The following is a 10,642-nucleotide window of genomic DNA, read 5'->3' as shown; positions in this document are numbered from 1 at the left end:
CACTTTTATATATCCTAGGACTGGCCACTCTGTTTTTAGGACTGCCTCGAATAAAATGCCTATTTCTTGCAGAATTAACAGAACAGACAGACAAACATGGACCATTTCTTATATACCACAGGAACCCACAAGGTTACAAATATTGGAACAGCCGAAAATAAAATAAGAAAATAGTTTTAAAATGTAGCAAATATAGCTAAAGGGAGAATACGATGCTTCCCCTGAAAGTTTTGACCAGGTCTTTTAAGAGCCAAAAGAGATGTGTGCTTTAATGCATGCCATGCATCTTTTGTGGTACATTCATCTGCTAAGGATGTACTGTGAATAAATTCTGTTGTATAGTAATTTCCTTGGTTATAAGCATTCAGTAGTCAACATGTTGAACTCCTTGAAGGACTCAGACATTAATGTGTCTGATTTTACTAAAGTTATTAATTAAGCCTGCTGATACCAAGTAAGCCTATAGCAAGTATTTCCAACTGGCTACTTCATACTGAAAAACAATCACAGAATTTTTCTGAATATAGCTATAGCTATAGATAGCTCAGTCTTTTATTGTGAAAAATAGAAGAAAAAGAATTCTCACATTAGAATTACTGTTTTATGGTTGAAAATTAAAAAAAAAAAAGAGGTTTGGCTACTTTAAAAAGAAATAAAGTTGACTTGGCCTCTATAGAGATGACAAAACTTAGTGCAATAAAAAACATACTTCATAGGATTATCACCAAAACAGAAACAAAAAGCAAAGCAAAACAAACTGAAAAAAATGCACCAGTAAATCACACTCAAAACCACATACTTCAAGGCTCAGGATAGGACTCATTCATGATCCAACATGAGATTTGTTGGATCTTTCATGGTCTCTCTCCCACTCTACCCCCAAGCCAGAAATAAATTCTTTTTTCCAGCCAGTTACTCATTTAACCACTGTTTAATCTCCAATCACATTTTCCTTAGCGTGCTTGTAAGTCTCATACAAGAACATGCCAAAATCTAGGGTTTTGATAGATGGCATGATAGATGCAACAGGACAGATGGTGCCGAAATGGATGATTCTCTTCTATTCACAAGGTCTGTTACCCTGTTAAAGATGACCTGATGTGATTTTCCTTGAGTAAATCAGCAGTAACCATTACTCATCAATTCACTGTCTTCTGGATTTTTATGAAGAGTTCATCTTTTCAACTACCGGGGAAATACCATAATTTAAGCAAAGAAGTCTACAAGTAGGTCCTCTCTGCCCTTACTTAAAATTGACAATCTTTATGTTTTTTTTCCCCAGTCCTTCTGAAACATCCCACACAGTCTCTGTGGCCTCTCAAAAATAATTACTAACAGCTCTGAGACTCCTTCACAGAGTGCTGCAATCTCTATTAATTAAGTCATGTGAGGAGAACTACAGAGTCACTAACAGCCATAAACAAAACATTTTAATGCAAAATAGTATTGAAATTGAAGTTATTAGAAGACCAAGACCTATGGTATTTCACAGTGCAGGGACTGAAGCAACATTCATCAAACATAAAAAGCCTTCCAAGGAAACAACAGCATTCACATGAACATCTTATTGATCAAAGTTCCCTCCTATCAATTCAACTCATAAAAAAAAACAACAACACACACTGGCTATATAAAAAAGTGATGAAGCACTGTATGCTATTTATAACAAGGTAATTTGAAGAGTATTTTACTTTGGCAATTGGTATATTATTCTTCACTCAGTTGAGTGATGTACATATCAAGTATTGGCTGTCAATATTTGCATTAACACACCCAAAGAAAAGAAGTTATTACAGACTCACTACCTACGGCTCCATTGATAAAGTTCATTTAAGATTTTTCCCAAGTTCAAACACTAGATGTATTAGGCAGTGATAAAGGAGTGGGTAAAGAAGAAAAGATGGACTATTTAGATATGCAAGAGTCTTTCATTAAGGTCCTTTGGAGTCTATTCAAAAACTAAAAAATTATTGGTGGAGGAAAAAAAGCAATCAAAAAACAAACTGATTGCTAGTATAAAATAGATTAAACAATCTTCATCATGACAAAAAGATCAGAAGCAGAATACCCTCTTGTTCAGGCTAAGTTTTATGACTCACTTGCCCTTTCAAAATTTTTGTAAAGTATTAAAATCTGCAGATGACAAAAAAATGCTGTAAGGATCCTGTGAACAAATAAAGGAATGCAATGGAGAGGTTGAGTTCAATTTTGATAAACAACAAGGGATACAACTTACAACACACTTTGCATGAGCCTAACAAGCCACAACAATTTACCAACAGCAGTACACAACTCCTCCCTGCTCAAGACGCAGTGTTACTTTAAAAGGAATGAATACAAGTTATGACACAATATCTAATATTCCTTCTGTAACTCCAAAAATGTGATTATACGCCACTGGCTGAGGAAGTGTGATATAGAATACAGTGGAATTCTTTTTTAAAAAGAAAAAGGCGGGGGGTGATAAATTCATAAGAGTACAGATAAGAGATATTAGGACTGACTAAGCACAAGAAGAAACCTCTTAGAAATTAAAAAAGAGGATTATCATCATTTGAATGCAAGGTAATGAAATGCATCAGATAATCAAATTATGCCTGTCAGCTGAACTGCTGTGCCCTACTGGTGCACACACCTAAGCACTGAGGTAAAGAATCTTTGTCAACTTCAAAATCTTATAGATCAGAATTAAATCTATTTGTACTGGTTTTGTCTTTTCCTTTAATCTTTTAACTTTCTCAGAGTTCTTCTATCTTTGTCTGAAACACTCAGCATCTGGATGCTGCTAGAAAACTGTATATAGCACTAAGTGGATTTTGATATGGATAAGCTAACAAATTCCCAGGCTCCTCGCTCACTTACCAGAACATGTGATTTTCAGAAACTATTTACAAACAAATGTTTCTGGGGGATGAAATAAAACTTCAGTTCTGAAGTTAGGTACTTTTGGCAGTTTTATGACAAAATACACCAAAAATCAAAGAGATTTACTCTCTTAAATGCTCAATATTTCAATATTAGTTCTTTATCGAAAAAACAATCATATCAAGAATTTGGAAGAAGAGATAGTTTTTCCTCCCCCCCTCATCCTCTTTTTTTTCATTTTTTTTTTGGACCATGAGGAAAGGCAGAACACCAATATCCTCTGAAATTCAGCAAAAGGCAAAGCTCAGATGAATTTTTTTCCTTCTGCCACATCACTACTAGTGACACTGGTTGGTTCTGCAAAATAAATCAAGGCTTACAAATATTTGTATAATCCTTTTAAAGTTACAGTCTTAAGATCCCTTGTGTGAATTCAGCTTCTGCATGGTTTGTATAAGCATTTACTTTGTGAAACTATGCATCAATGCAAGAGATTTTATATAAGAAAGAAGAGAATCCTATCCTTACCCCAGATGCTACTTAAATCACTTTCTGACTCAGTCTTTTTCAGAGCAGAATCACAACAAAAGTCTATTCACGCTCTCTTCCATCTTTGGTTTTCTTCCTCCAAACTCTGTATAATTTTGGAATTATTCCTCCCCCACCTGCCAACCTATTTTATCCAGGCCTTGTACATTATTTTGCTTATTCTATTCATTCTACCAGCAACTTAGAGGAAAACGGATAGCTTGTTTTTTTACTGATTAGCAGATTTTATTCACCAAATGAAATAACCTTGTATTAGCAACACCTCAAGAGATATCTACCTTTTTAATTTGGGTGTTGCCTTAAAGTATATCCTGCATTTTCCAATAATGAGAGATATAGAGAAAGTAGCAAAAAAAAAAAAAGTTATTTATCAAAATACAATATACTGGGTTCAGATTGGGATTTTTGACTGCCTTTCAGAACATAACAAGGAATGAGACTTAACAGATCTTTCACCTGGCCTTTCTACAGAAAAAAAGTTTATACGCCCTCTTATCACTCTTAAACGTGCCCGTGATAAAGCGAACACTTCAAATCTGAGCAATGATGAACTGGCCAATTAACTTAATTCATGCACGTAGTAACTCTAAGGATAACAAACTCCAATAATAATGGATAAATAAGCATAAGTATTCACCTGACAAGCACCACATTCAGCAAGCCAAAATTATGAACTCGATACATACCATAAAATGTACTGTGAAATATATAAATTAAGCCCACAGTGTATATATTCTAGCTGACCAGTACATTCCTTCTTTTCATCAGGTCTTCATATTTAATTGGTATCAATGGTGTTATATCAAATCCTTAAGCAGTGTAATGAAGTTTGGAAGTGCAAAGAGAACACAAAAGGAATACACTGGACAACAATTACATAAATACACTCTTGTTCATATTGAAAGCAATTTGGAAATTTCACCTCAAATGGGCAAAACTTACTGTTCAGAAATGGAACAGAAATAAGAATTCACAATACATGCATTCTACTAGGATACATTTAAAAACAAATGAACTGTATTATACCTGCTGTCATGGTATCGGTGGGGATGATGCTGCAAAACATCTTGCAGGAAACGCTCCATCAAGCTACTGGTACCCATACGATTCCTGCGGTAAGTGGTAAAATGTCTGTGCTGGGAGCTGAAAATATGCTGATGGAAAGACAAAACATATTGCTAGTTTAATATCATTGTTGACACACTGACCTATTCAGAAAAGTTACTTCCTATGTTCAGAAAAGTTACTTCCCAGGTTAAACGTTTCTCCTTACAATGAAAATGTTTAAGTAGAAAGGAAAATCTTCAATCTTTTCTACTAAAATTCTCATTGCATCAAGGCCATAAGAATGCTTAGGGAGTCACAAATAATATACTAAAATGTGCTTAAACCCCTTCTGAAATGGAATCTAAATCAGCAGATCTGAGAGATGCTCACAAATCTCTTGTGATTCGTACAAATACTCTAAACATATCTATAAACAATGACTAAAAATATTTTTGGACTTCATATGAGCAAATATCCCATAATTCACTCAAACTGTGGAGACTTTTCATAGAATAGAAGATTAAATAGGCTCCTACTCTCTAGTTAGAAAAGTCTAAAAGATAAGAGACCAACAGTTAAACACAGAGAAGTAGTTGATCAAACGTCTTCAGCTTTTATATCCAACATATTAGCCCTAATACTTGACACAGTCTATACAAATCTTAAAATTAAAGCCACTGAAATAAACCTAATGAGTGTAATGCACAGCAGGGTGACACTTCAGAAAAGCAAACTGCAGCAAGCATGCCGTTCCACCAGCTTCTTTTTAACAGGTAAAAGTGATTCCTCTTCTCTGTGCACACTCAGTACAATTCACAAATTGCTAATTTTCCATTGTTCAGTGTTGGTTGTTCAGTGTAGAGAATGACATTTGGTAAGCTGATAAAGCCTATCTGTACTTCTTGCTATCTGCTGCTGTGTTATGCTGCAGGCTTCTTACCTGTTCCAGATTACTGTAGTGTACGTGGCAGCAGTTGCAGTATCCTTGCCTATTCTGCATGGTGGATACTCCAGGCCGAGGATGTTCTTGCCCTCTTGTATGCAAACTGAAAGAAGCAGGTAATATTACCAAGACACTTCAGTACAAAAAACAACATTGGTTTGTTAATTCAAGTTCTTAACATAGAAATCCTGAATATCTATCTTACTACAGAGCTGCAACAAACTTGCAAGATAAACATTTCTGTTTCAGAATTATAATACCAAATAAGAATATGTATTTTAGGCTATTCCCAAGCAAATTTAACTAAAGAAAACTTCTTCTTAAATGCAGAACAAAGGATAACCGGTTGAAGGCACAGCTAACACAAATTCTAATTTGAGTTGACTGTAATCTGAAGAGAATCATCTCTCCAGAAAAAGTCACAGTGCCCCTTACCCCTAGTTTTAAGAAGTGTGGATACAAGACAAAAGACCTCCATGATATATTTGATCTCTATCACATCACTGTCATCCATTACACAAGATGACAGTTAAGATTGAAAAATGGGTAATTCCTGTTTTACTTTGTGCTAGCAGTAAACTGGATGCCAGTTAGATTATCACCTAACTCACCTGCTATTGCTGTCCTGTTGTAGCGAACCTTCAACACCCTGTCTTTCCATTCCTGTAGTAAAAAAAACACAGGAAAACAAAGAGGAGGAAGTCAGTTAACTCCTTTAATTTTTACTTGTCAAAACTATCATTTTAAAGGAAGTTAAGAAGTTTAGAAATTCAAAAAAAACATTTAGAGAGACCCTTTCATCCTCACGGATGCTCTGTGAGGTTCATAAAATAAACTTTATGCCTTCATGGCTGAGGTAAATGGGTATATTTTTGATATGTCTGGGATCAAGATTAGGCAATGTGTACTGATAGACTCATATATCCACGAGCACTGAAACAAAATGCACAGTGTCTTAAACAGCTTATTAAAAGACATGAAAATTCTGTCTGCATGGAAACCTGTGGATAATTTAGAAGTCACTTTTTCCATCTAAGCTCCATATTGAAATTTTGAAAATTGAATTACACAACTGAATTTCAGGTAAACTAATGCGCCTACTATTATTATGTTAATAAATAACTGCAACAAAAAATATGTACTTTAATCTCCTCACCTTGTGCTGAAGAAGCAGAAGCTTCATCAGATCGTTTGATTCTGTCAAACATCTGTAAATCAAAAATTAAACTGAGAATAAAAAAAAAACCCACACCCATCCTCAAGCTCATCCTTTAGTCCAAGCTCCAAGCTATTCATATGCACTATATTGTTTCAACTATAGACTTTGACTTAGTTTAATCTACACTGTAAAAAACAATTTCTGCTTTACTAGGTTACCCAAACACTATATTTAAGTATTCATGCTAGCTTTGACAGGAGAATGGGACAATTTATGATCTAATTAATTAAATCAAATACTATATTTATGAATATGGCTTAGACTGTGTTAGGTTATTAAGCAGTATTATTATTAAATTCATTTAATTGCTTAATTTATTGTCCTTACATTAAAGATGGAAGAGGTATGCTAATAAAAACCATACAAGATCTAGACCAAACAAAATAATCATCAAGGCTGGAAAAGTAATCCTTACTGTTCAGAATACCTGCAAACCAACATTGAGCCCCACAATTTTTAATTAAAACCTGACTGCAGCAACATACGTCAGGGTTCCCAAACACAAAAAGCTTCCAAGATTCACACAGTCCTTTTACGTTACAGAATAAATAAAAAAATAAAAAAAGTCAGCCTTCTTGAACAAACCTTAGTGTCATCAACCTTCTTCCTCCACCAAAGATGATTCTGGGCTAGCACCCAGTAAATGCCAAACGGGAGGCCATTTGCAGTGCAGGACACTTATCTCTTCTCATCCCATCTGTCAACAATAAAGAGACTTTTAAAATAGAGTTAGTAATGTATGTTTTCCATGCCCTTGGACATGTAAATTTTTCTGTACCACTTTGCAAACAGCAAAATTAATGAACATCTTTCTGAAGTCTGCAGTATATCTTTCTTTTTTTATTATGGAAGTAGTTCTGACAGCATTTCCTCCCTAAACGTTAACTGTTCCTTCTGGAATAACTCTGTTCCTTCTTTTCTCCTCATAGACCCTACATATTAAATTTTGTTGATGCTATTGTTCATGAAATTAAGTATGTTTCTACAGTAACAGAAAATAAATTCATCAATATTAACCAAATTGAAACAAACATATTTTGAGCATCTTTCATGAACCTACTCAGAAAAAAGTTTTCTTTCATTTAGGTTATGTAAATCCATTAGATATTGCAGCAAAACACTAACTTGAACTCTTACAGTATCCTAGACATTCAAAGCATTTTATGAATTAATTATTACATACTCAGTGAAGTATCATAATTTCCATGTTACAGACTGGGAAAGGCCACAGTAATTTCCACAATCCCTGTTACTAGCATCACAGTGAAAGTACCACATCCTGTCTTAAAACTCAGGACTTAGTAATTCCTAGACCTGCTCTTGGCTTACCACTTATGTGATTGTGAAATGACAAACCTAGAGCTTCAAATCAGTGACTTTTACTTTTTACAACTATGTTTTTGTTGGTTTTAGTTGTTTGGCTCTTTCCTCACTACACACTGTACATTATACATGTAAAATAGGAGGGCTGCTAGAGCAGTTATGGTTAAAAAGGAATACCTTAAAATGTCAATTCCAAGACACCCCCCCATACTATTCCTGTAGTATATTGTACTAATTAATGTAATTAAAAAAAAATAATAATTGTTCTTAGAAACCTTGCTCTGACTACATTATTGCCACCACCAAGTTTGCATATAAGGAACATTTACACCACCAACATTAGGATCCTTAATTAAGAGCAACAAGAAGCCTGTGTTCTTGCAAGTGGTCAGGAAATTGTCTCTTCCACATCAGAGTTCAGAGCAGGAGTCAAATACGACTATATGTACAACTGTTATTGTGCTTTTGATCTTTGACATCAATTTGCATTTGTTTTTAATAAAAGGCGATTATTCCAGCACAGGGTGGACATACATTAACTATACACAAGAAGATGGAACACTTTAGCTTTGCCATTTTGTACCTGAAAGTAATAAATTGACAATAGCATCAGGGCTTTCAGTAAAGTTGATGCATATCACTGTCAGACAGCAAGAACATGTAGTGCCCACAGCTCCAAGAACAATATGAAAATCACGAGACAGGAAAACACTTGGAAGCAAGCAATATCCAAGAGTTCAGGAGAATATAAAAAAATCCCCTGTGGCCCTAAAAACCTGACCCATGAAAAACTACTTACTGATAATCAATCTGATCCTGCAAGTGGGCAAAACAAGCTCATCTGTCAACTGAGAAAGGCTTTCTTGACATATCAACAGGTCTAAGTCACCCTGTTCAGTGCCCTATGCACAGCTGGGACCCAGAAAGATGTGAAGAAAAAGCCCACAACACTATCTTTCGTGAATAATGCACTATGGAAAATAACTTGTTCTTTCTGTTTGTAAATAAGTCAATTGACTGCAAATCTAAGGTTTTACTATACACATACTCTTAAGATATAGCTGCAACTATGTAATGTAGCAAGAGTGCAGTGGCCACAGAGGAGGCTATCCCACTCACTCCAACCGATGAGAAACAGGGAAGTGCTCGCTCGTTTCAGTCAGCAGAGGGCACCGCAAACATTTATCCACTGCCCCAAAACTGGATTACAACACCTCAACATAAAAACACTTGATTTCATCTCAGAAGATGCCAGAAAGCGGCAACTACAGTATGTTGGAGAAAAACTACTACAGTGGTTCATTACTTTCTTATTTCAAGGAATAATTTACGTGGTGGTGGTGCTCTACTGAGAGATTATTCATCTGCAAGCAACAACCCCTAAGTCGAGTCATGCAAACTCACATTTAAAGTGCAGTAACTCCAGACTGTGCAGGACTACTAAAATAGCTGAGTTATTCCAGTCTGCACCTCCTTGGCAACTTTCTGCAGTTCAAGGAGATTGGATGGACCAGATTTTCTCACTGTGGAGGGGGTCATGCTAGGGGAAACTTGTAAAAGCCTGTGCTACCACTAAGTAAAGGAGAGGTGAACATCTGAGGAAAGTCTGTCAGAGATATTTCTCTGCAAAGCTGACAGGAGACAAAAAACAATTCTCCTTATCTCTGTGTTTTGTGAGAACCCTGATGAGCAGAAAAAGTTGAAAATCTGAAGGGACACAGATCCTACCTGACATCTGAGGGCAAGCTCAAATCATGGCCTAGTAACGTACAGGACGCATCCTATGTAGATGCCTTATTTATACTAATAAAATCTGGCAAGCCTGACTGCAATCCTTACTTTATCAAAGCAGACACTACATCTATAAACGCACAAAGGATTTTTCAGATTTGCAGGCTTTGCTAAGAGTATTCCGACAGTAAATATCTTGAATTGATAGATTAAAAAATAATTTGTATAATTTTTCATTTAAACGCTTTAACACTGGTAAAAAAATGTAAACTGTGAATGTAAGAGCAACTGGCTCCACGCAGCAGCATTTGATTTCATAGATCCTTCTAGCCATAAGTTTAGTTTATGCCCCTTGCATCTGAACACCAACAAAAGGCACGAAACGCACACAAAGAAGAGCCAGCAGCGCATCTGGACAGCGCATCAGCGGCCTCAGAGCAAGCCTCGTGCCGACAAGTTCCGAAGGAGCAGCGGGGCCGGCCCGAACCGCTCCTCCCCAGCGCCTCCGCTACCCGAGCTCGCTGAGGCAGCGCGGGGGAAGCGCCCCGGGGGCGGCCGCTCCCTGCGGAGCCGCCTCAGGCTCCGCGCCCCGTCCCCCCCCCGGGGCCGGCGGGCAGCGCCGGGGCCGGCAGCGAGCCGAGGCGGGCCGGGCCCCGCCGCCTTCGCAGCGCTCCGCCCGCCCCGCGCGGGGGGCTGAGGGGGCGCCGCAACCGCCGCCCGTTAACGCCCGTTAACGCCCGTTAACGCCCGCCCGGGCTGGCCCCAACGGCCCCTCCCCTGCCCGCCCGCCGCCCGGCTCGCTCCCCGGCACCGCCTCACCTCCGTCCCTTCCCCGCAAGCTCTTCCGTGCCGCGCCGGGGTCAGAGGCCGCCATCCCCCGCTTCCTGCTCCGGGGCAGCGGGTGGTGCCTTCCCCTCAGCGCCGTCCCCTCAGCGCCTCGCTCCGCCCGCTCGCGTCCCCGCCTG

At 37.9% G+C, this 10,642-nt stretch overlaps 1 protein-coding gene across 5 annotated transcripts in view; it reads right to left on the bottom strand.

The window, feature by feature from the left end:
• Positions 1 to 10,630, bottom strand: part of ZDBF2 (zinc finger DBF-type containing 2) — a 37,236-nt gene extending 26,606 nt beyond the window's left edge. For all 5 annotated transcript variants that reach the window (XM_068685941.1, XM_068685943.1, XM_068685942.1 and 2 more), the window contains exons 1-6: positions 10,497 to 10,630; positions 7,209 to 7,320; positions 6,561 to 6,612; positions 6,016 to 6,067; positions 5,402 to 5,507; positions 4,441 to 4,568 (exon numbers count right to left, since the gene is read on the bottom strand). In XM_068685941.1, the coding sequence (XP_068542042.1) occupies positions 4,441 to 4,568; positions 5,402 to 5,507; positions 6,016 to 6,067; positions 6,561 to 6,612 (338 nt within the window). In that variant the 5' untranslated portion in view covers positions 7,209 to 7,320; positions 10,497 to 10,630. The remainder of the gene's footprint in view (positions 1 to 4,440; positions 4,569 to 5,401; positions 5,508 to 6,015; positions 6,068 to 6,560; positions 6,613 to 7,208; positions 7,321 to 10,496) is intronic.
• Positions 10,631 to 10,642: the final 12 nt, after the last annotated feature.

The sequence above is a fragment of the Anas acuta genome, chromosome 6 (genome assembly GCF_963932015.1).
Source record: "Anas acuta chromosome 6, bAnaAcu1.1, whole genome shotgun sequence".
Lineage (NCBI taxonomy): Eukaryota > Metazoa > Chordata > Aves > Anseriformes > Anatidae > Anas > Anas acuta.
The sequence above is the reverse complement of the archived record's forward strand: the minus strand, read 5'-3'. Positions and strand labels throughout refer to the sequence as shown.